Source organism: Sturnus vulgaris, chromosome 11 (assembly GCF_052056855.1).
Source record: "Sturnus vulgaris isolate bStuVul1 chromosome 11, bStuVul1.hap1, whole genome shotgun sequence".
NCBI classification, from domain to species: Eukaryota; Metazoa; Chordata; class Aves; order Passeriformes; family Sturnidae; genus Sturnus; species Sturnus vulgaris.
In genome coordinates this window covers 14,950,520-14,976,956 of record NC_142253.1, presented here as the reverse complement: position 1 = coordinate 14,976,956, position 26,437 = coordinate 14,950,520, and the positions used below count along the sequence as shown (strand labels likewise).

Sequence of the window (26,437 nt, the reverse complement as noted above, 5' to 3'; positions counted from 1 at the left end):
CCATTGATTTTAAAGGCTGGTGATGTGTAATACTACAGAAAGTAAAAACTACAATGTTTAACTCCTCTTTCCTTTCCCATCTCCAGCAAGCACAACCTCATGACCTAAAGGACTGGACAATACAGCTATTACTGGCTTTGAAACCACCAACTGCATTCCAGAGTTCAAAGGTTAAAAACACTGCACACCATATTATGGTTTGAAAAACAAGAGGCAGAATACATTGAAAGAGACTGTTTTGCCTTAAAGGCTGGGTTTAAGAAAACAGTAATCCACTGTTTTTAAATAACAGTATCCACTGTTATTACCCAAAAGCTAACAAGGATTTAAAGCAGAATTTATTTATGTAGCTTACCACACATGATGACCACCACCATACTCTTTGCATGAAGACAATAAAGAGGCAGGTGCCTAAGGAGAAGAAAGTAACATCAGGAAGCTGTAAACTAACTTAGGAGTTCAGAACACAGGAGAAGCAAAGGTAATGCTGGCTCATGCTTTTTAAAGCTGGCCAAGTCCTGCTGTACTCACAGGCAGCTTAACAGCCATCCTTTGAGGGCCCACAAATAATGTTTGCTTTAGGTTGGGCATTCAGCTAATGAAGAAGAATGAACTCAGCTGCTGACCTGAGAACAGATCCAACCTGTGACCCAGGTATTTCAGCACTCTACAAAGCTTTACTGAATTAGTGTAACATGAAATAAAATGGTAAAGGAGCCTGACAAAGACCAACTACACTGGTAGCAAAGGAAGAGACACCCCCAAGTCTTGCAGCCATGCATATGAAGAGCACCTTCAATACCACAAATGAAATCACAAACCAGAAGTTATCAGACAGGAGGATACAAAGAAGACAAATTAGGGCCACTGCCTATTGGCAGGGAGAAGGTTCTTCCACTCTACCAGCAAGAGAATTGCCTTTTAAAAACTGATACTGTAATATAAGACACAATTCTTACACCCACCATCTAAATGGCTATTTAAATGATGTTATACTAGTACTGGGTAAACATCTCAAAGCTATAGTGGCAACAGTTCTCTGCAACTCTGGTAAAACTTGGATTCTGCATTTAATTCATAAGCTGCATCAAACTCCCTTGAATTAAATTTGGGGCAGCCTCCCTTTCCATTAAAATAGCTCTGAGAACCAAAAAAAACCTTTGCTATGGATTACTATAAAAATTTTAAGTTTAACATCAGAAATACATTTGCAAAAGCTTTTTAAAATACTGTGATATAAACAGAAGTGTGGCAATTACCTGAATTTTACATCTGGAGTCTGGTATTTCAAAGCATCTCTGGGGAACTGTATGGTCTGTAGGAGTCAAACCACTGGATTGCAAAAAACTGCTGACTAGGACTGTTTCTTCACAAATTATTTCTAGAACAAATACAAACAGCTCTTTAAATTACTGAAGTAAAACAAAAATAATATCTAATAGTGACTGCCAATCAAGTAGAATTAAAACTGTATAATCAAGATCTAATCAGAAATCATTAAAGCTAAAGGATATCTTCACAAAATAGCCAGGATAAAAAACAAGCAGAATTTTAGTTTAAGTAAAGTAGTAACTGAAAGTTACGTTAAATAACGCTACAGCTTCTTTCTCAAACTAACAATCAATTTGAATCTCCAATTCTGGTCTAAGAAGTCTTCACACAATTCAGTTTTAACAGAATTAGTCAGCTGCTAGGCTGGCAGAGCATTCTTCATGAACTTTGTAGCACACTCCCAGATTAATGTGAGCTTCATGTGAACAATATCCGTAATACCTGCATACAGCCTTCAACCAGACTGAGAAGCTCTGGTCTCTCAAATGCCATTTAAGATATTACCTCATCCTATCTGGAACCTTTTTCAAGGGTTCAAAGCTGAATCATCAGTAAAAACTTATCATAAGTGAATACAAGGCAACATTCTCAGGGATGTTTGATATTCACAGCATCGAACTGACACAACAGAGCAAATCGAGTTGCAGTATTGTCACTGAGCCAGGCAGCTCGAGTATTTAAATATGCAAATAATCAATAAAATTACAGTGTGGACATATTTCTGGCTTGAGCATAAAAACTCCTGTATGGATCTTTCTGGATTGAAGGTAAAGTTCAGTGGATTGCACCAAGACATCTCATGGTCAGAGGAAACACAAATGGTATTTATTACTTGAACAAAATACTGTGTTAGCAAGAAGGAAACTCAATTTGACAGGAAAACCAGAACACGACAGCATTATTTTTGATTTTCTGTTTCCTATATAAATATTTCATCTTTTTCCATAAGCCATTTCCCAGTGACATTTAGTATGAATAATATGTTACGGAAACAGATGGTGTCTAGAAAATGCAGAGAGAACAATTCATAGAAATAGCATATCAGGAAATTAATTCCATTATTCATGACTTAAGGTCTAACAGTGAAATTAACTGCTGAACATAATTCCATTTTTTTAAACAAATTTCTCAAAACTGGTATTTTGAAAACAGCCCTTAATAGTTAGATATGTAGCAAATAATCAGTTTTTATTGTTGAAGCTGAGAAACAGCCTGCACAGTCCTCATTTTCCCTTTACTTATAAAAGCCTTCCCCCAAAATTCTACTGAAGAAATCTTATGGAAAAGGACTACAGTAAATAAACCTTTGAATCTTATGCCACTATATAGAACTCCTAAGTCCATTAGAAAGAGCTATATTTTCTGTTCTCCCAAGACTCTTTGCTCTTAAACATTTACTGTAGTAGAAAAATTCTACTGATAAATAATTTAAACAGTCCCAGGGGTTGCAGATGTGTATTTTTATAGCAAGTCCTGCAGGTGGTTATATAGTTACACAACTGAGACAGTTTGTCAAGTGTTTAATATTTTAAAGCAAGCATTGACTTAATTTTGGAAAAACTGGCATTTTTTCTGCAGATGAAAAATCATCTAAAAGGGCTACAAAGGTAAAGTACATAAATAGCAACTAAATCTGTATCAAGGTGTCTGCCCCTTAAGCAAATGCTGTCAGAAGAGTTTCATTTTTCTAGAGTGAACTCAGAAGCCTCTGCTGATTCTGCAGAAGTTATAGCAATAGACTTTCCAAAAATCAAGCACCTCAGGGATGCTTCCCTCACTTATCCACCAATCCAGTGATTAATGATAAGAGGAAGCTGTGCCACCTCGAGAAATTGAGAAGATAATCCCTGCTCTTTTAAATGGGTATGAAGTCTTCTCTCACTATGCATTTTTTACTGCACTTTTCAATCAGACAAAAGCCAAAACCAGAAAGTATTTTTATCTCTTTTTCTAAGTCACAAGTGAATATTCACATAAGTCAGTCCTATGGGTTAAAGAGGAAAGTTAAGTCATTCTTCTAAGTTCCAAATGCAGCAGGCATATTCACTTGAAACATACATTTAAAAAAAAACAACTTGAGGTGAGGTCAGCAGGTACTGTAGAACACAACAGATGTGCTGAAATCACCAGCTCAGCCAGAACACTAATCCCACAGGTGTCTTTTCCTCATCTCCTTTCTCTATCTTCCCCCTGGTGTGACAGAAATGCAGCTCTTGCAAAAAGCACTAATGGAACATATGCTGCCTGAGCTCACATTTTGCAGACCAAGAATGGGTAGAGAAGCAATTTTAAAATGTCTCTGTATGCCACAGTTCTCTATTAAGGTCTGACTCTAGACTTGGAAATGGCACCTGGTCCTCTGCAGGATGATGCAGTAAAAAGTCCTGTACCCAAACTCTCACTCCAGGTATTTACCACTGCTGGCAACTACAGGTCAGTTCTGCTGAATCACATTCCATACAACTTTCACTTTCAAAGCCAATTCTACCAGGTCTTTGTGCTTATCTTTAAAGCCCTAAATCCATGCATGTAATATTCATGTATATCAATGCAGCTTAGAAAAGCAGAACCAAGAGGCTCAGCCCAGCAGCACGATACATACATGATTACCTTGGCTGGAGCTGACAGGACGAGGCAGAGAGGGAGAGGAAGGACGAACAGTAAGAGAAGAACAGTTTGATTTGGAGCTGGCAGCAGTGAGCCTGGAGTCCTCACTGATCTAATAAAGAAAGTATGCAGCAATTAAAGAAAAAAACCTAAATACACAGGACACATGAGATCCTGAACTAAAATAAGTCTACACAAGCTTTCTCGATTTTAGTAAAAGGAAAGTTAGTGCCAGCTTTTTTCTTTCTTTTTTTTTTTTTGGTGGGGGGGCAGTGGGGGTGGTCACCTCCTCTTAAGTCTCAATTTTCACACTAAGTGGAATCCCACTAAGAATTATTTTAGAGAAGTCATTCTGATCACTGACTAATCACTGCATTGATAGAATCTGCAGTTTCATAAATCAAAAGAATGAAAACAGGATTTCTACTTTGTAGAGACAGAACATCTCCTGTCCCTAAGTTGATTTCCAAACCAAGAATAACCAATGACACAGCACACGGTCAGGTTAAAGGGAAGGCAAGGAGAATTCAGATTTCTGATTCTCTCTCACTGCTGAATACCCACAGGAAGAAAGTTTGGGGAAGTAATTTCAGTACTCTGCAACGCAAGCAGTAAAATCACAGCTCTGCAATACTTCTGTAAGATACAAAATATGGCTGTTAAGGTCGACTGTGAATTCACTGTGTATACCATTAAGTCATTTTATCTTTTTCTCCCACTTCCTCTCTCCCAAGCCAGCCCAAAAAAGGAAGGTCAGATAACTATCAAAACTGCATTGAAAATTAAATAAGAAAAAAGAGGCAACATTAAAAGTTCATACGACATTATAACACAAAGCATAAACCTTTTAATGGTATGGAAAATTTAGTGCATTCTGCTTACATCTTACTTGTAGAAATAATTTTGTAAGCTTTTGTGTGCTGCACATTCTGCTTTTCTCACAGCACCAGACTCACCTTTTTATCAGAGTTGCTGAGTTTGTATTTCACCTCCTTTGCTTTTTGAATAGCTTTTAGCACTTCAACTGTGTCTAGTTCCTTTTCTGTGGTAACAATGTTATCCAAACAAACCTAAAAAGAAAAAAGTTAAAACCCCTAAAAATATTGAAAACTAGGCATTCTGCATTTTTTATTAACGAAATAATAAAAAATTACCACAGCTCAAGGCAAACCACGTGCATCTTTGTAACCATTACACAGAAACAAGTATCACATTAGACCTTGAGCTAACACCAATTTAATGCAAACTCAGCAAGGTTTGGTAAGTTTAACACCCTTGCAGCACAACAGTGTTTCAATATTAACAGACTGTGACCCAACGAGGGCAGGGTAAAATGGCATTTACATCCTGGAGCACAGCTGAGTAACATTAACAAGGTGCCATTCTCTAAACACCTTCTCCAATACACACCAAAAACTCCTCAGGTTTTTAGAGCAGCTGCACCACTTGCCTCAGCAGGCTGAAAAGAGGATTAGAAGAGCAGCCCTGGGGCTCACCTCTGAGGCCCTGTCTCCAAACTGAGCGAGAACTTTGGTCCGGTAATCAGGGATGATGCTCAGCGGGTTGCTGGATAACATCACCTTTTCTAAGCATGGGAGGTTGCCAATGTTTTTTACTTCATCAATCTGAAAGTGTTTGAATAAAAGCATGAAATCAGACTGGCAAAACGAAAATGAGCACAAAGACTGAGCATTTCTCACATTGATTACATACATACAACAACCAGGAAAAAAATCACTACAGCCACTTTGATTTATTTGCAGTTTGATGTACTAAAAGAAATGGCTTGTGATCTAACACATTTTAAACCAAAAGTCAACAAGTTACCTGTTCTATTTTGTTGTTGCTCAGATCCAAGTTCACTAATGAGTACAGTTTGTTAAGACCACACAGCCTTTCCAGCTGATTTCCTGCTAAATTCAGAGTTTTGATATTTCCCAGTTTTGTGTGAACACCTTCTAGTGATGTAAGTTTGTTGTAGGATAAATCCAGGTGAACAAGGTTGTACAGATGCTAAAACAGCAGAGAAAATTCATGTCATACACCAATTAAAACTGAAAAAAGATGCTATCTTACAGCTGGCTCATTTTATTGTGCAACAGTAATGGCATGAAACTGTTCATTACAAAGGTTAAAGCTTGTAGAAATGGAATTTCCTCCACTGCATTTTTACTAACCTACACATACAGTACATATAGTACACATACAGTACATATGCAGTGAATGAACTTCGTTAAGAACTAAATGCTGTATGTCAATATTGGCAAAGTAATTAAAATACCCAGGAGCAGTAAAGAAATGCACCATTAAAAGAGTATTTGATGTTACAAAGAAGAAGATATTTGGGCTTGAACTATTCTCCATGAAGAGGAGCAAAAACAAAATTCTGAAGCATGAAAATCTGTGTTCTAAGGTCTCAGGCAGTTGGGTAAAAAAAATCACCTTCAAATGCATCACCCACCTGTAAATTTTCTACCAGAGACACTCCATTGTGACTTAAATCCAAGAACTCAATCTTTGGAATTAATTTCTAGAAGGGAAAAAAAATACATGTTGTTATCTAACACAGTCTCTCTTCCCAGCCTTTGGCTTGGCATGAAGAAAACATTGTTTTCTGACTTAGTGCAAAAAAGAGCCGACTCCTGCTCTTAAGAAAACCAAGTTACTCTGAGAGGCACAGTTAAGTTTTAATCTTAAACCTGGTTTCTTACTGAAGACATATTTATCCCTACTAACTATAGATCAAACTCACTAATGCTGCTTTGGTCTTACCAAACAGATAAACCAGATTTATGCTATACAAAAAACCTGGATAAAGACAGTAGTACCAAAACCCAGAATAAATTGATTATTAATTATTAATTAATTAATTATTAAATTACTGATTATACCAACCAAAAACTACAAGGTCACACAAACTTGTAGAAAATGCACTCTAACTCAGAAATCCTTTTACTTCTGGAAGGCTCAAATCTTGGACTTGATGCTGAATTCTGACATCAGTGTTTTGCATCTGCTTTATTTTGGTTGCAACCTCAGCACTGATTTTTTCTATAGTTAAGACCTGCACACAGACCTGAAGCATCTTAAATATACATCACAAAAAAATCATGAACAAAATAATTATGCTCCAAGTCCATGTTTGTTTGAGCTACACATGTGACTATTTCTTGCTTCACAAAAGTAGCTCAAGTAAAAAACTGTGCTCATATTTTACCATGTTCTTGTTGACAAAATACTCCAAATTCTGTTTTCATGCACTTCATATTGTTTGGATGTCAAGAAAGCTTCCAGCCAGTCATAAGTTTTTAAATATGCAGGAAGCTTCAGCCTTGATAACTCCAAAGTTCAGCTGTGAGGTGTTTTTTTCTTCAAAAAAAAATTTTGACTGGCTCCTGCAGCCAAGGCAAACAGTAAAAGCATGTTTCAAAAAGTGAGAATTCATGGAAATGTTGCCTACAGAACACAAAATGACAAAACTATTCTCCTTTAGCAAAGGAAATGAAGTTCTTAGAGAACAGCATTAGCTTGGGTAGAGAACTAACAAAGTGCAACTGAAAATTCTCCAGAAAATGCGATAGAACAAACCCAAAATCCTTGCTGTGTTTAACATGCCACAGATAAATCATACTTTTTCCACAGATTAAAAATACTTCTTACCACCGAGTCATCAATTTCAGAGATGCTATTGTGACTCATATCCAAGGTTGTTAAAGTTCTCCAGGTTGGGATAATTGCTGTCACTGGACAATTTGAATTGTCCAGTGCATCCTCTGGCTCCCACTGATCAAACTCAGAGGCCTCAGGCACCAGGATTTCCTGTTTAAGAGAAGAACACCAATATTTGGTTTAAACCTTCAGGGAAAGCTAATGGTTTTGGAAACTATGCCAACAATCTCAGGTAAGCAAGCATCAGAAGTGTCCCTGTGAAGGGACACATCCAAACCCTTCCTTCACTGAAACTTAAGATTCTGTAAGGTCAGAAAACCCTCAGAGATGCATGGTTTTAAAAATAGAACCTGCAATAGGCACTACAGAGAGCTCCATGGACCCCAAATGGATATTTATTTCCCCATTGTTCATGTTGGTTTTGCATGTGCTTTGAACACTCACCAGAAGAAGGAACTTGCTCTTACCTTCATTGATGTTGCTGAAAATCGAACACTCAGTGTGGCCAGAGCATGTTTTGAGGAAGTCAGCCCTTTGATAAGCTTTCCTCCACAATGACTGATCTATTTAAAAAAAATCACATTACAAAGTCAGAAATGTTAGGACAGACAAATGAGACAAAAGAGGCAGCTAAAAGCTTCAACAGCAGATTCTACAGCAATCTGCAAAGTAGTTACAGCACTCCCTTAAAGTCTCCTGAGATTATCAGGTCATCTGGCAAAGCTAAAGCAAGAAATTAGAGACATAACTACAGAAAAGTGAAATTCAAACACATATTTAAACAAAGCTGCTCCATTGACTATCCACCTGCCCCATATATTCAAGGTGAACTACCCAGGTGATTTAACAGGTCACAGCATTTCATTGTTACCAAAAAGAGAGGTATCTCAAGCTATGAATCTATCTGCAGACACATTAATTTGAGTATCAGATGATCGGATGTCATTTTTATCATCAGAAAAAAGAAATGCCTAGAAGTGAGGAGACTAATCTAAAAAGTTAACCCTGTAGTGAGCTAATTGCACAGACTAAGACTACAAAGTAAGTCTCTTTTTTTGTAGCTCAATTTGAAGCTGAAAATCTTCTCTGTAGACAGTCAGTCACACACATTGTGCAGCCATGAGAGCTGGCACATTTTTGCTGGTGTATCAGGGAAACCACACTGAACTGACAGAGTTCCTCCAATTCTTGAAAAAATTGTTCCCAGATTACCACTGTTAATTTTTAGACAGTGTTTACTTTGGGATTAAAGTGTTCATCTAGTGCCAGTCAATCCAAAACTTTTCATGAACATACAATTTCAAAAGTCTTCAAGATCTAAAATCTTTTTTCCCCACATTCATTCTCACAGAAAAGGGGAAAATTGATACAATTCTGCAATATCCCCTCTGCTGTGTTAGACTCTCTCACTTGACAGCCCATTGCAGTTTCCTTCCCACATGAGAATGACAATAAATCACTGACTTCAGAAATACACTTTAGTTCTCAACCAACAAGTGTCTCATATCAATGAGACAATAGCATTCATGTACTAGAAAAAGGACAGCATCCACCAAAAGTGCACAGAGTACAGACTGTGTCACAAAATTGGATATTCTCTCTCTCTCTCTGGAAAGACTTGAAGTGGTCAAGAAGGTATTTCAAAAAATACCCATTGAAAGCTGCTAGAAACACTGGTATTTACATTGCAAGCAGAGCAATGAAAAAAAATCTGCAAATTATCAAGCAAGCAGCACTACACCCAAAAGTGCACTTCCACAAACAAATGTAATGTCAGGACATTTCCACAAACACTTGATGTACTTCTTTTTTTCCAAATAAAAAGCACTTTGTAATGAGGGACCCTGCTAGAACCACTTGTTAGCTCTTTAAGGCAGTGGAAAGGCACTCAGGTATAGGTTTTGTGTGAATACTGGAAATCGGTTTTTTTTTGAAACACACACAATGCAAGCTCTTCCAATTTAAATACTGTGTCCTTCTTTACAAAACTTATGAAAAAACCACTGTTTCACAAATGAAACAATCCTCCTAAACTCTGCATTCCCCAATTCCAGCAGCAAATCAAAGCAGGGAATCACCAATTCTGAGAAATATGCAGCAGGCCTGGCATTTGCAGAACACATACAAATTTATGAGCAGTATCTCACAGCCCTACCTCTATTTGATGAAGTGATTTGAAAATAGACAAATCAAAAGGCAAGAGATGCTCCTGAATGTTACTGGTTCCAAAAGGTCCCCCTGTTCCAGTGACCTGGCATTTCAGACAATAAAGAACTGAGTTAGTGCACACAATCCAATTGTTCACATTCCAGTCTTACACAGGCAATGGCCCGAGGGCAGTGGCTTGGAAAGACAGCCAAAGTTCCAACCCACTTCTCAAATATGGAATGATTCACAACACTTGCAGGTTAACTCTTCAGGAAAAGAAATACTAGCTGCTCCAGCTAAGTGCACTGAACTTGAAGTGCCACCTTGTGCTTGTAATCCATAGCACATGGGGCAAGCAAAAAGCACTGTCATAAGCAAGGCTGACCAGGGCTCCATTCTCAGCTGAAAATCAGTTACATTCACTGAAAAAAAACTATCTTGAAACCTGTGAACCCTCCAAGTCAGCACTGTCTTTAATTCCACTACAAGGGATGAAATTCAAGGCACTGGCAAGATGGGTTTGAGGAAAACAAGGATTACACTGATACACATCAATAAGAACCATCTGGTATTTCCACATGGCCATAGGATTCTGGCCTCAGAGTATGTCAGCAGCATAAAAAGCAGGTGGTTTCATTTATGTTTGCTGTGAGTAGAATTTTGAGAGAAAACTCTAAGGGTTTTCTCTGGTTTTATGTATCTTACAAGCTCTGAATGTGCCCACTCACAAGCATTCAGTAGGGCTAGAAATTCTGCAGATGGCAATTTTTCTAAACAATAAGCTCTTCTCTGGCCAGAAAATCCTCCCTTGTGAAGATTCTATACAGAGGATGACAAAGACAATTGAGGAGCCCCAGGAACACCAGCATAGCTGTGGTTTTGCTTCCTCTGATCCACCATTTGATTTCAGCTTTGAACACACAACACAGTTAAAAGGCAGCTCCTCATGCCTTTAAAATAAAGGGGCTAAAATGAGTTTTTGAGTCATAGCAAGCAGTGTTAAAAAAATTACTCAGGGAAACTCTAATTCACTTATTTGGTAGAAAAACAAGTCAAATTGTCAAAGACTATCTGTTCTGAAGCCATTTTACATTTATTCTGAAATGGCATTTTTGCTAGAAATTCAGGGCCATCTATGAAACTGAGGCACTTTTTAGGGTTTTATTTTTAACTTTCAGATGTAGAGAGAGAGAAAGGAGCAAGGTTTATATAGATGCACATATATTCATATACACTGGGCTACCCATAATGCCTGTAAAGAAAGCAAGGTTGAACAGGTCAGTATTTATTTCTTTACCCATCCTTACTAGCACCCAGCAAGATTCTGTGGCTGCAGCTGTACAGAGGGCACTGCTGAAAAGAGCATATCACACAGCAAACAGAGGCTAGAGGACAACATGCATTGAAGGCTGGCAGCATAAACACCCATTTAACACTGAGCTCACCTTTAGATACTTGAGTCTACAAGTGAAATCCAGAATATGCCCTAGATCTGTTTTGGCATCTCCATTAGCACAGGTAGGTTTGCCCTGCAGCAGCTGCTGGGTGACAGCAAACAACTGCAAGGGCCTGATGGTGAAGACTTCTCCAGCCATTAAGAGCTGCTCTCCTGAAAAACAGAGTAGCTTAGGATCAAACACAATGCTGTAAGGGTTACACAGGAATAAACAGTACATGCAAAATGTAATGATACACATTTGTCATTTATACTCTACGATGAAAATTAAGGTAGCAAAATAATTTTTTTTAATGCCAAAATAATTCAGGTATTCAAGTGTTCCTAATGCAACTAATGGCAAACTTCCCTCAGTCTCAACAGGACTGGAATCAAAGTTCCTTTAAATAATGCAAGAATTATGAAACTTTCTGTGAGATATCTCTAAGTTTATAGCAGCTAGGTTTTTTCTATTCAGAAAACACAGCAACTGCTATGTAAAATACAGACCTTGGATCTCTTGCTATGCTGCCTAAATGCAGAATTGTAGTAAATGTGGTTTTTGGAAAGTATGGGGATTTTCTGCATGCTAGTACCAAAGCAAACACCCAGAACAGAAAATGCCTTATCTAATTATAATTCAACAATCCAATTTAACAGTAGGAACAGCAGGAAGCAGAATATAAAAGCCTCTCTGAAGGCACCATAAGCTCGATGGAGGCTACAGCAGTTGGAACACACACATGGAATGAATATCTTTCTTCCTTTCAGGGACACCAGTTTGACTTCATGGACAAGAAAGCATCAGCTTTCATGATAAGCAGAGCTCTCAGAAACACTTTGAGGAGTAAAATTCCCTTCAGCTTCAGTGGGAGCAAATCCAAGAGTCCAGCTGCACATACATTACTGGAAGGTTACACTAATACAGAGCAGTCAGTGACACATCAACAATTCTTGTATCAGTGAGACTGTAGGTGCTAGAAAGCCAGTAAAGATTTCTTCACAAGAGTCCTTAAGATATTCCAAAATCTGCTGAATGGACTCTCTGAGATGGCTTCACCTAAAGGTAACTTTCTGCCAGAAGAATCTGAAATGGCATTGCTGAAACATGCTTCACCTGTCATGCCTACCATGCCTCAGCCAGCTGGAATTATACAGTAGCATCTTGCATGTCCTTCAAAACAAAAATAGCAGGGATTAAACCTTTCACATGGCTCCTGCTGGTAGTGGAGCAGCTGGAGCTGTTGTAGTTACAGTAAGAGCATTTCATTTTTGTCTGCCAGCCTCAGAAAAGTACATCCTTAAATTAACTGACCAGAAGGTCTCCTGTTTCCTGAATTCTGGAAGAATAATATTTAGATATGTAGAGTGATCTCTTGCATTTAATATACATATCAGGACTCACTGACACAGACCAAGCTTCCTTGCAGGTTACACTAAAACACACTGAGACAGAGAGCTTAGCAAAAGCTCCTGATCACCAGTGCCACATCCTATCCCTCAAGGACACAGACTAGGAGGCCCTTTTCAAAACTTAAATTCACCAATTTCTTGTTTCCAACAGTGGCTGCAAGACTGTTGCAGTTCCTCACAAAATGCAGTTTGATTTAAAGAGCAAGTAGAAAGAAAAAGACAAAAAGAAAGAAAGGGGAGAAAAAGTATCAGAGTTGGATATGAGAGATCAGATCTCTCATTGTCTGGAGGTAAAATACCAAAGGTATGTGAATGCATGAACATAGAGCAAAATATTCCTGGATAAATATCTGCAAGTACCTTACCTTTGTGAAAGAGCTCCTCAGCCAATGCAGCAGTGATCCCATTGATCTCCTGCAAACAATAAACCATTGCAATCAAGTGTTATTTACAAACTTATGGGTCCAATTTGTTAATTTGTACCTTTAGGGAAGTATCCCTTTTCTTGCTGTGGTAGAGGACTGATTTTTTAAAATTGAAATCAGGAGTGACTATTTTACAGATTTCTTTGTAACTTGAAAATGCTTCATAAAAATTACTTGAAATTATTTTCTTTCACATGATTTTCACTTCCAAGATGAAAGACAGATCAACTATATTTAAATAATCCCATTTTGCACACATTAGAAAAGGGCAGCAGCAACTAAAGCAAGTTATTACTAGCCATCATTAGCCCAACTTGGAAGACAGCTGTTTTGAAGAAAATAATACAAGTGTAGTGTTCTTCAAATTTTAACATTAAGACTATTCTAATGCTTCAAGCACTCAACATTTACTCAGAATATCACTAACAGAGAAAGATTTAGATGAACAGGTCTACAGGAAAAAGAAGAAATATAAGAAGTAAGTAGTCTTCTGGACTTGAACTCTCCTGTGCTTGCTGCAAAGTAATCCAAAGCCCTCCTTTTCTCATGATCCCTTTCCCCTCTCCTGGACACATCCAGGTGGTCAGTCTCCCTTCCTGGCACTGCCAGCCACAGGATGAAAGGCTGAAAACTCTCAGTGCAGGGATTTGTACTTTCTAAATCTGCAGGTGCACAAAGATCAGTGGGAGTATTTCCCACCTGGGCACACTTCTCTCCACAAAAAGCAAATGCTCTGTGCAAGTCCAGAAATAGTTTTGAGCATTTCCAACAGCTCCCTTTCAAAGGCCCACAAAAAGAACAAAGTAAAACTGTTTGTGAGGGTGAAGCTTCTCCTAGACAAACATCTCATTTTAAGGTAGCTGCAAAGTATAAAAAGATATTATGGATCATCAGCACATGAATATTTCATGAATTTACTTTGCTGATAAATACCTCATGATTCATAACAAGAGAGTACATCCACAGGACATCTGCAGCAGACAGCTCAGCTCATTTGATGAGGCAAGGATTTCAGAACATCACATTCTTAGTGCAACTGAAACCCCATTCACTGAGGATGAACAAAGCCCCCACGCCATAGTTTTGAGAACAACAAGCTCAAAGCTGGATTCCAAACAAAATTAAACAATTCTGATTCGTATTTGAATAAGCCAATTACACTCATCTGGCAAGCATAGACTTAATTGAAAACTCTACTCTGTATCTCTTTTGTCATCTGGCACATAGAGCCAAATTTTTTTTTCTACATTTATAATTAGAACAAGATTATGACTTAGACTGTTCAGTGACTAGCAGGCAAAAAAAAGGAACTCTATTCCTCTGTCAGATGTACAAGAGACTTCTGTCTCAGCTGTAACTACTTTAATGCATCACACCCACAGAGGTCCACTGTTTGCAGGTGTCTCTGAACAGCAGTTCCTGGGTACTCAATGCTTTTCATGCAAAACTTTCTATATGTAATTTAACAAACCAAATCTTCTAAGATGACAAAAACCCTGCAACAAAATAAGCATCCCCAAATCACTGCAGATATCTTTTACAATGTCAAAGTAACAAAGTTCTACATTGCTGTCACATGCAACTGTTTCTCTTTGCTAGGCTGTAGCCAAGAACAACTAAAGACTTCAAAGTGAGTTTAATGTATCTATGGCTGTCTTTTCTACTCCATTTAGTTCTATTAGCCTGGGAAATAAAATTAAATAAGCCTTACTGGAAATACTACAAAAAAGAATAGACAAAAATATTATAGCCTTCCTATATAAATTAATGAGGCAATATCAGGGATTATAATGGCTCCAGTATGTACACGGGTTGTCTGGTAATGAAGATATTTTAAAAGAACAAAGTTCTGCAGAAATGTAATTTTTTCCAGTAGAATTACTGTGGCAAATATTTAGCTTTTCTCCTGAATAATTAACACTTTTTTAGTAAATATTTAAAAGAATTCTAAAGTTCTAAGCAAAAAAACAACTGAATTTACAACTAAGTCAGATCCCCCTAAAGCAAAGAAATGCAGATTAAGCAACATCTTTGCTCTTAATATCCAAGAGCAGTTTAAAAACAGGGAAGCACTCATATCCAAATACTGCTAGCTCTTTGGAAAAGCAAAAAAAGATTCCATTACAAGAGGGGAAAAAAGAACCCATCTGAGAAATAAGTCAGGGGCTAGGCAGAACTTCTGCTTGCATAAAAACCATGTGGAAGTTACAACACAAACTTTAATGAAACAGACATCATTTACAAGACAGCAGGCACAGAACAGAAAAATTATGCAATTTGTTGGTGATCACTGAAATTTTAGTCTATTTGAACAGAATTCTCCCTACATTGTCAGACATTTTTAATACATTTAAAACCCCAAATCCATTTCAGTGGGCTTGACAAATCTGCTTCTCTCTCAAGTCTGCAAGGCAATAGCAACACTGTGGAAGAAACCTTCTACTGTTTTATCTCAGAAACTCTGAAGTCTCACCAGGATAATTATGTTTATGTAACATAACTAAACCAGGCTTTCCTTTGTTGCTAAAACTTAATTAACGCCTAATGGATAACTTGTGACTAATTTCTGAAGCTTTGCTGTGAAACCATGAAGGGCCTTCTGAAAACATCCCACCCCAAAGCAGTTACTGCTCCTTCTTTCCATGCACTTCTCCAGTGCTTTTTCCTCTTTATGAAATTAAATTTTCCCCCTTACAACATGATGCTATATTGCCAAAAAAAAAAAAAAAAAAGCCTAATTATACACTAGAGATGAACAAATTGCAATCTGAACATGAAATCAAGTAATTGCTTCTTGCTTCAAGTATCATTTACGGTAACATTCTGTCTGCTGGAGCTATTTCTCCAAAGGCCACTCCATCACTGCTTCCACAGAGAAGCATCACTTTTCTTCATTTGGGCTCCTGGAAACTGTTTCAGTGTGAACCACAGCTCCAACTATTAGCCACTAAGTAGGGGGATATGGATCCATTATGCAATTTGAGAGCCAGCACTTTTGACTTCAGCCTAACCAATTTAGCCTCACATTTATTCACAGCTTCCAACTCTCCTGCCAGCATTTATTTTCTCTTCTTAGAGTCCCTGCCCACACTATTTCCTAGTACAGTGTCTACTGCAATAAAAAATGGTGTCAAAAATCTTTAAAATATGTTTTGTCATATTGTGCATAAAATTGAAAAAGAACTATTTTAGCAAATTAATGAAGATTCCACAGAATTCTCTCCCAGTGAGAAATGGGGAAAGACATTCAGGCCTCTATTCAAACACTGAAAACATAACTTACATATAAATGAAAGTGTAGGAAGTGTGACAAAACTTTTGGTGCAGTAACAGGGAACTTGAGCAGCAGAGTTTGCAGGTAGATCTCCAGTTCCTTTTGTCTTTTCTCCACAAGGCTTTTGGAATTTTTTCCAATGATCTTCTTTGGAGGTAACAGATTTTTATCTATTTTCTTCTCTGAAACAAGCTGAAAGACAAAGACCAGAGTTAATACCTGACACATCATCTGAACTTGCACAAAAGATGCAATGGAACACATTAAGTGCATGTTGCCTGATCCTGAGAAGATCCAAAAATAAGATTACTTCAGTAAATTTAGCTACTGCCTTCAAAGTACCAGGTATTTTCAGAAAGCACATTTTGTCATGGAATGATCAGAGTTTAATAAATGCTGCTCAAAGAATCACTCACAGTACCAGGGCAGAATGTAACAAATGTGATAAAACAACAAAATAACCAGTGTATTTCTGAGAAAGCAGAACACTCCCAAATAAAGTAGACTTTTCCTCATTTTTGTTTTTTATCAGCACTGGTTGGTAACTATCCCATGCTACTTTAGAACATTTTTATCATCCACTCTGACGAGACTTTGGTCACCAAATGAGCTGATCATAAACATCCTTCTTAGCAAAAGGTTCAATGACTCCAGCCTGAACTCTCCTCTCTGACACAGCTTCCACCCAAGGCTAAATTTGTCCAGGTCAACCTTCCCCAGTTCAAAAGGGGAGTGTAACAGGGGCAAGTAATAATGTTCTCCCAAAAAGGACAAGTCTGCAGTTCAGATGGCATGTGTAAACCATTCTGTAAAACAGAAGTACAAGAACTGTACACAGTGTTGTAAGAGACCAAGGTCACAATTTTAACACTCTTACCTTTTCATGCAGGTCATGGAAATCACTGTAACGATGTTTGACTGTCCACTGATGATTGCCAACACTGACCTGAATAATGTACACCTGAAAGGACAAAATTCAGGTAAGGACACTGCAAAACATTTACCTTAAAGAGAAGCTGACTGAGACCTTCTGGGTGATGGAGCACTAAGGTGGGTCTATATTCTGCAAGGATCAGAGCTAAGAAAATGCTAAACCTGCTCTGAGGTGACTTTGCTGATGTGGGATGTCTGATCTGATCTCATGAGGCTGCTCCACAACAAGAACATGCAGATGCATCAGTGTAAAGCAATGGCTTTCATTTTTGCAACCCAAAGGTTAATAACCAAGGGCTCTAAGATACCTCTTTTTCTGAAAGTTTCTGCTAACTGAAGTTGGTATTCACAGCTACCCAAAAGCCTGAGACAGCAGCATCCCTTCTTTCACCTGCCAAGTTCCACAATGGGCAGAGGAACTTGGCAAGCATCCTGCTGTCACTTCAGTTAAGCAGAAATCTGGAGGTTAACCCTTGAGAAAACTGAACAAATACTTGTTGGGTGGGTGCTATTTTATTTCTTTTAAGGTAAAGCACACAAGGCATCTTCCTGCAGAGTTACTGTGCCCAAAGCATCTCCTAATACAAACTAACAACTCCTAATCAACCAACCCAACATCTCCTAATACAAAACTAAGTATTTTTAGCCATGCATGTACCAAACAAAGATTTTCATTCTAGGTGACTTTCTGGATTGAACAGTACTGGTTTTGCAGGAACTCAGCCTACCTTTAGACATTCCAGACACAAGCTGTCCCAAAGACATTTTAAAGGTACGGGATAAAACACAAGAAGAAAACAAACAAGGCTTTGCAAAACCAGTTCCACAGCTACTTGAATACAACAAATTAAATATATTATCCAATCCAACCATACTCTTTGGGGAAAACACCAACTTGTAATCAAATCCTGAAAGCATTTAATACAGTTGAGAACTTGCTTATTACCACAGATCACCCAGAGCTGACTCATCACTGCTATGAGGATGATACACATCTAGTTGCTAAACCCACTTAAGAAAACAAAAAGCACCAACAGTTGCAATCTGTTCCATAAAACACCAGTTTTCACTTGCTGCAAGTACAGAGCAGCACAATGTCAAACATCCAATAGAATACCACCTGCATTTTAGAAGATGAACTACAGTTGATGCCAGTTTTAGTTTTGTAAGCATCTGACACTGGCTCACTGAACAAAACTCAGCCCTAGAGAGAACCAAACCACAATGTCTGACTAGTGGGTGACACATCCGTGCTGAGCACTGAAAGCACAGAAGTTTGCCCACACAGAATTATGGACTCAGTTAAGGCCTGTGCCTGCTTTCCTGTCATGTTGTGTTGGGAAACAGTAAATTAGGATTAATCACTGTGCACTGCTGACAAACCAGAACAGGAATAACACCAGCATTCAAAAGCACCTTATAACCCTAAGGAAAATAAGGAGAGACTCAAAGAAACTAAACCATGAAGTAAAAAAGTGCTACATTTATAAGCCATAATAAAAATACCAGGTCTTTTGAAAAGCTGACTGTGCTAAATTATGGCATCTAAATGCAATGCACATTGAGCACACAAGGCATGAAACTTCAGATTAAACACTGGAAACTCAGTAACTTCACATATCCCAACTGACAACTCACCAGGTGAGCAAGGAAATCCCTCCTCTCTGTATAAAATACAGAGTAAATTTGCAATAAGGGTGTAATATCCTTTTGCTGAAATGGTGAGCACTGACCATTTCTAGAAACACAGCACTCAGTGAAATGGACAGTGTGGTTGGGAAAGCACTGTTAAAGTGAATGTTTGCATGCACTGATACAATTCCTTAAGTCATTAAAAACCCATAGCATTTCCCATCTAGAAGGCAGCCAGAGCAGGCAGTACATATTCACCCCCAAACAGCATCAGTATGCAGAGACAGCAACTGATTGCACATCAATCCACAAGCTGCCATTATCTTGAAGAATAAATATATAAATGCAATATGCTGATGTGCATATTAAGACTTGCCTTAATATAGAAACAAATCACTTTAAAGCAAAAAATCCCCTTAGATATCTCACTGTTTTAGGAGCTTAAGTTCATCATCAACAAATTTTGAGTGCCCTAATACGACAAGGCTGACAGCTTAAGGTTTTCCAAGGGCTGCTTGTGACACCAGGTGCTAAAGGAATACAGGGATAAATGATGACATCCTCACACTGCACTTTCTTGCAGACATAAATAAATACACCATGTGAAATCTCCACCCATCCTTACACCACAGACTGCACTTCTATTGAGCTAAAACACAAAACCCTTTACGTTCACAGGATTTCCTCCTCCACCTGTCTCTACCAAACCCTTCTGTATAAAAACTTTTGTCCAGCTTTCTATACATCAGTTCTTTTAGTTCAGTTCTACTTTGTAAAGTGTTTGGCATATTTGCAGTGCTGTATATTTTCTTTATTTTCTAGCAAGCCACTACAAGTTCTTTGCAATTAAGAGGACACGGTAAACAGCATCCCTTCATCTTTTTAAATACTGAGGGGTGAAAGACCAACTAAACATTTTTAAACCAGCTATTAAATGAACAACAGCGATTCCAGACTGCTTTTTGTTCACTTCTTATACACAGTACAAAAACCTGCCCACCTCACTTTACATGGAGAAATAGCATTTCTACAGTGTGTCACATCCCACTGCACATGCTTCAGTACTGTAAAAAACCAAACAGCCCAACCCTTAAATGACAGAGCCAGTAGGTCCCAAATTCCAGAGCAGTGATGCAGCCACATCTCCTCCCTGCCTCACCAAGCAGTCAGACAGTTTACACCCATTCAAGGAAGCAACAGTATTTTCCTTAAACATCAAAATTAGTATTTATGTTAAAAAGACAGGAAAAGCAGGAAGGCAATTTTAGGTCAAACAAATGAAGCACTGACAGCCTTGAGGCCTTCTACTCAAAACCAGTCTTCAGTCAGCATCAGCTGGACCAGCACACCCAGGAGAAACACTGTAGAAATGCTCATATCTTACTAACCAACCAAAACCACATCAACCAATGCAGGATTTTTTCCTGCTAGATGTATCCATACCTTGCCTTTCATGCTAAAAACTCCAACAAGAAACACATTTTTGAAAGTACCTTCAAAATTACACAGAATTCATATATTTTACAGGATCTGATATCACAACTGCCAAATGGATGTCACTACAGTCCCCTTCTATTGAGACTGAGTTCTGAAATACAGAGTACAACAGGAAGCTCATATGCCACAAGAAAAAACAACTCTTTTAAAAACAAGGATGTAAATAGGATCACTGCCACTTGACTACATGGTAATGGATGAAGATTCAGTCTGCTGCAGCTCTATTTCCTGTCTTACCTTTACCAAATTTGACTTTTACACCTTTTAACAGCCTCTGTCCTGGTGCAGGTCTTAGTCATGTCCTTAAGCACTAAGCTAATTATGAACACTAAACATATGCCATTTTTTTCAAAAACTTTTCACCCCGTGATGAATTTTGTAAAACTTCTGCTTTCATTTTGATCTATTCCCACATTTCTAATGGCTTGAGCCTGTCTCATAAAAGTTGACAGCAGCCTTGGAGTCCTGCTAACAGCTTCAGGAGGTTTACACACAGGCAAGATTAGTGCCAACACACCTTCAAAAATGCAGCAAGAGAATCAAAGCAGGACCAAATACTGGTAAATCTTGTCTTTCATACACTGTACTTTTAAAGCTCTCAAGAAAAATGGCATTAAAGTAGCATGGTATTTCCATAACCACTAAAGAAAGAAATTTGATCTTGAAAAAGTAAGCTTCCTTGGGCTTAGCTGCAGCAGCTTAAAATCTCCTCAACTATTAGCTGATCAGATGAACGCTGCCTGCAGAGTTACACACCTGAACTCAGCTCAATCTAGAACATTAGTGGTATTACCAAAGGGTGGCCCTACCACAGCACTTGTTTGCAGGCTGAAGCAGTAAAGGAGCTCCTGTTTCACCTCCTGCACCATAACTTCCTGAGGGATAAGGGGGCAGATGACAATGACATTTTGTCAACTGAATGCATTTGATTTTCTCATTCACTGGTATTGCATAATACTGACAGAAATTCTCAGCACCAGCACTGCTGCGTGTTTGTTCACACCTGACACGGGAGTTTCCAGTGGCCAAGCCACGGGTCTCACTGTGCCTCCAGGCTGAGGCTTGAACCACATCCTAACACCTCAACAGCACTGGTACCATTTCTGAGAATACACATCATGCAGCTAAGAGAATCAGCTCAGGCATTTCTCAAAAATTCATTTCAAGCTTGTAGCCATCTCCTTCACCGAATGCTCCATACTTTTTACCTGTAAATATGGCAACTCACCACCTGAAAGTCAATTCCAAAACCGTGTTTCAAGGGTCATCACTCCTTGGGAAGGAGTCAGGCTCTTCATGTGCCACAGCTGTCTAAAGCTCTGTCCTATCAATAACTCAGAAACCACTCTCCTGTTGCTCTGTTTTCTCTGGATACCTTTACAGAGGCAGGAGCATGAAGCGCTATTTGTATCCATCATACAACTTTCCAAATATTGTCCTCCTAAACCACTGCTCCCCTTTCCCTTTTCTTTCTCACAGCAGGAAGCCTGATGTCATCCATGTGCATTCTACCGAAAAAAGGTCCTTGAAATCACACTAAAATAAGGCAGAAAGAGAAAACATTTTTTTAGTTATATAACTAAAGGGTGGTGTGCTCGAGACATTTTCTGTCTGCAATTATACTGAGGTTTGTTTCAGGATGAGCCCCTTCCTGAAAAACAGACCAATTAACTCTTGGTAGAATGCGACCAGATTAAAAACAAGTTATATATTAAAAGCTTCATTCCTTCCCCATACGAAAACACCGCTGGCAACTTTTTTTTTTTTGGTGTGGTAAGAGACGAACTGTCTATCCTAAATCATCTGATTTCCTCTGGAAATAAGATTAGACGGGTTTTTTTTAATTATACTTCCACGCGAAGGAAAGATTTCCTGCTTTGTTTAGCCCAGCTTTGAAAGCTCTGTTTACCCGATAACAATCTTCCATAAACATACGCACATACACACAGATGTACACGGACACGGAGCCCCCGCCTCTCCCAAAGGACCGAGGCTACGCGGAGCTCGGGGCCGCTTCTCCCGGCTGAGCCCCGCAACCACTCGGCTCCTTTCCCCGAAGCCTCGGGGAACCTTAAGCCCAATATCTCGCTCTGTGCTCAGCGTGGGCACAGCTCCGGCCGGGCACAGCTCCGGAGGCAGCGGGCGCCGAGCCCGGCCTCACCCGCTCCCATCCCCGTTGGCCGCGCGTCCCGCACGGCCTCGCCGCTCCGCACCGTGTATGTCTCCACCAGCTCGGAGCCCAGGACTCGGGCTTCCCGCGGGGGCTCCTCGCCATCCTCGCCTCCCGCCGCCGCCTCCATGTCGCCGGGAGAAGTGCCGGGGCGCAGCCGCTCAGGCCGTCACGGCTCCCCCGCGGCCGCCGCCACCGCCCGCACCCGCCGCCCGCCCGCTCCGCACTGCCGCCGCCGCCATCTTGGCTCGACCCCGTCAGGGCGCGGCGTGCCCCGCCCGCGCCGCTTTATGGGCATCTGGGGGCGGGGCTTGGCGCGAGGGGGCGGGGCTATGACGGGGAGGTGCTCCAGGCAGGGGCGGGGCCTGTGGTTGTCGGGGGTGGGGCTATGGCCAAGGGGGCGGGGTTTGTGCCACCTGAACGCGCATGCGCAGTCTCTGTGCCCGGGGGGCGTTGCGCAGTGCGGTGCGGTGCGGTGCAATGCAATGGAGTCCAACGGAATGGAATCCAGTCCAATGGAATCGGATCCAGTCCAATGGCATAGGATCCAGTCCAATGGAATAGGATCCAGTCCAATGGAATCCAATGGTCTAGAATCCAATCCAAGGCAATCCAGTGGAATCCAATGGAATAGAATCCAATCCAATGCAATCCAATGGAGTCCAATGAAATCCAATGGAATAGAATCCAGTCCAATGCAATCCAATGGAATACAATGGATTAGAATCCAGTTCAATACAATCCAATGGAATCCAACAGAATAGAATCCAGTCCAATGCAATCCAACGGAATCCAATGGAGTAGAATCCAGTTCAATGCAATTCAATTCAGTACAGTGCAATGCAATGCAATCCAATGAACCCAACCCAGCCCAAGGCAGTGCAATCCAGTGGGATGCGATCCCTGTAGTGTGGAGCTGCTGAGGGCTGAGCCCCTCCCAGGGCTGTGGCTGGGACACTGCTCCAGCTGCTGGCACATCTGTGGCCATCAAGGGCTGCTGGAGGCTTGGACACTCACGCAGGGCTGAGGTGCCACCACAGTGGTTCTGTGACTGAGCTGCTTGGTGCCACCCCAAAAACAGAGCTGAGGAGCTGGGCTGATGGGCCAGACCCAAGGAATGAGCCCAGAGTGAACTTGGGGTGTTGTTTGGGGTGATTTACTGACAGCATGGACTTTCACTGTCCCACCGAGCATGGGGAAGTGTTTCAAGTCTGCACACACTAAAGGATCTTGCCAGGAATTTGTAACAGAAGTGGAGAATCTAAAAGATGGCAAGGAAACCCTCCTCAACCTTCTCCCCTGAGCTGAACCTGAGTTTCCCTGATGGGGAATCCTACTATGGCAACCTTTCTGATAGGCTGAGTGTTCACCCCAGAAAGAGAAAATTGCAGAAGAGAGGAAATGAGTTTCTTTAGGAGTATCTGAGTGTATCAAAATTGAGAGATTATCTAGAAATATTATGTTTTGGCAGAAGGATGCATCAAGCATCCATCAAGGCTTTGAAATGCACTCTGTGCTACATTGCATGCAAAGGGATTACGTTTTGGACTGTCAAGTCAAGGAGATTTTGGTAAAAAGTACCTTCCAACAAAATGAAAGCAACATCTGTCTGCCTTTCCTTATGCTACCTTAGAGAGGATGCAATTAGCTCAGTATGGTGCCATTAATTTCAACAGAAGTGAAAATGCTCTGGCTGGACGTGTGTAGCTGCAGGGGCAATGCTGGTGTCTCACAGATGCCACCAGGACTGTGGTGGCAGATGAGCAAACACACCTCTGCAAACAGAACTGGAAAAACCCATTTTATTTTTTTTTTCCACTGAAAAATGTTTTTCCTTGGTCAGGATGTAACCGAAGGATGATGTGTACAAGGACAAAACACAGACAGTACAGGCAGCCCAATAGGGATTTTCTGATGCTGTCCCAACATCAGGAACTGCTGCTGAGTTCAGCCTCTTCATGAGATAATAAGTGGGTCTGGAGAGCAACTTTAATTAAGCTTCCTCTGAATGTCCTGTCTCCTTAATTAAATAACAATTTTCAGCCCTGGCGCGGCTGTCGGGTTTGATCAGTGCCCATCTCCTCCTCAAGCAGCTCCTGCCTGCAGGCACAGCAGTGGCTCCTGGGGTGACAGCCCTGTTCTGGCTCACAAAGAAGAGGAAACGACAGGAGCAATGTGCCTGGGGAAGGGGGAAATGGGGCCTCTCTCAGCTAGAACGTTCTGAGTACGGCTTAGGAAGCAATAAATTAAAGAATTTTGCTGTTGCTGGGTCTGGACTCTCTCAGGGCCAGGTGCCCAAGGTAGGGAAGGGGGATGCTGGAGCATTTTGCTGCAGTTTGGAGCCATGACACAGCCCAAGGAACCCTGCAAACATCCCTGATCTCAAATAAAATTGCAACTTCGTTGGGCTTCTGCCTTTTATTTCCTGATATTTGACCTCAAGAATGCCTCTGCTAGTTTTGCAGTGGGTTACAGCTGCTTGGAAATGAGAACCTTAAGCAAAATTTTGGAGGAAAAAAGCTCAGTAAAGCTTCCCTGTAGTCTTGGTAGCTTGGAGTGACAAGTGGGACAGCATGTGAGGATGCAGCTGGAGCTAACAGGCCATGTCCGTGTGTCACTGAACCAGCCATGCCCAGATTAAAGGCACTTGTGCTGGCAGCCCTCCTCAGGCTATAGATAGCCACACTCCCTCTGTGCCATGGGGCTCATGAGAGGAGGCAAAGGAAGCAGCAGGAGAGGCTGGTTTTCCCTCAGAACACCCCAGCCCTGCCATAGCTCCTCCCTGTGCTGTGCACGGCAGAGGCTCTGGGTTTCCCTGCAAAACCCCAATTCCCAATTCTTTTGTAAGCAAACAACTCAGGAGACCCAAGGGATGCTGGAAGCTTTGTCTCCAGGCAGCTGGCAGGGAGGCAAGGGTTGGCGTGATGCCACTCACCTGTGCCTCCTTTCCCGGAAGAACATCACCTCCTGCTGCCAGATAGGATTTCATCCTTTCCTCTGGCCTCAGATTTGTTTTTAAGTTTCTGCTCACATCAGATGTTTGCAGAACTGCAGCTTTTCCATGCCAGTGTGTAGGGTGGTAGTGGCCCAAATTTCCCCTCTCTAAGCGCACAGGATATCCTTCCTCCACATCCCAACCTGAATTTCATCCCAGCTCTCTCCAGCAGACCTTTTAAAGGCAGTGTTACAGTCCCCGCTCCTATGCTGCATTGACCCTAAATATATTCTGATGCATCCCAGGGGCTGTTTTTAGGGTGACTCAGAGCCATCACTTTCCAGGATGGAGGGACAGGGCCAGGCGTGCTTCCTCAGCCCTGCCCTGGTGCCTGGCAGTGCCCTGAGCTGGCACCTGCCACCCACTGTCACTGCAGAGAATCCCAAGGGGGGAGAAGCAGCCAGGGGCTGGGGCTTGCCTCTGGACAGCATTTCCTTGGGAAGGTCTCTCTGGGGCTGCCAAGGAAGTTTTGGGGTGATGGTTTAGCTCTGGGGGACAGCAGGTGTCCCATGGCAGCCTGTGCCCTCCTGTGAACAGGCTCCAGTGCCCTTTAACAAAACAGCTACTTCCCTTTGCACTTTTTTTGACTTTCATGTGTTAAAAGCAACCAAAATATTAAATACATTCAAATTAGGAAGACTAACTGCTTCAAAAATCAATTCCTTAAATGTAACAATTTTCCTTTTTATTCCATCTGCTACCCCTATGCTGAGCAGAGGCAGGGCTGGGCTGAAGCCCGGGTAAATCAAGGCCAGAGGGGAACCACAGTTCCCATCAGATTCTGCAGTGAATTAATCTTTCAGGACTCAAAACCTATGAGGATTTGATGTGGGGATGGCTTTGTGTTCACCTGCATCCCTACCTGGCTCCTTGCTTCATGCTGCTTTGGCTTGGACATTCCATAGGG

The 26,437-nt window shown here is 40.7% G+C and overlaps 1 protein-coding gene across 1 annotated transcript in view; it reads right to left on the bottom strand.

Moving 5' to 3' along the window:
• The window catches only part of NISCH (nischarin), a 29,170-nt gene extending 6,446 nt beyond the window's left edge, over positions 1-22,724 (bottom strand). The window contains exons 1-15 of the mRNA XM_014869647.2: positions 22,579-22,724; positions 17,181-17,264; positions 16,313-16,495; positions 12,970-13,018; positions 11,202-11,365; positions 9,764-9,859; positions 8,076-8,171; positions 7,600-7,758; positions 6,401-6,469; positions 5,767-5,952; positions 5,436-5,564; positions 4,896-5,009; positions 3,943-4,051; positions 1,260-1,381; positions 356-411 (exon numbers count right to left, since the gene is read on the bottom strand). Coding sequence (XP_014725133.2) covers positions 356-411; positions 1,260-1,381; positions 3,943-4,051; positions 4,896-5,009; positions 5,436-5,564; positions 5,767-5,952; positions 6,401-6,469; positions 7,600-7,758; positions 8,076-8,171; positions 9,764-9,859; positions 11,202-11,365; positions 12,970-13,018; positions 16,313-16,495; positions 17,181-17,264; positions 22,579-22,665 — 1,703 coding nt within the window. The 5' untranslated portion in view covers positions 22,666-22,724. The remainder of the gene's footprint in view (positions 1-355; positions 412-1,259; positions 1,382-3,942; positions 4,052-4,895; positions 5,010-5,435; positions 5,565-5,766; positions 5,953-6,400; positions 6,470-7,599; positions 7,759-8,075; positions 8,172-9,763; positions 9,860-11,201; positions 11,366-12,969; positions 13,019-16,312; positions 16,496-17,180; positions 17,265-22,578) is intronic.
• Positions 22,725-26,437: the final 3,713 nt, after the last annotated feature.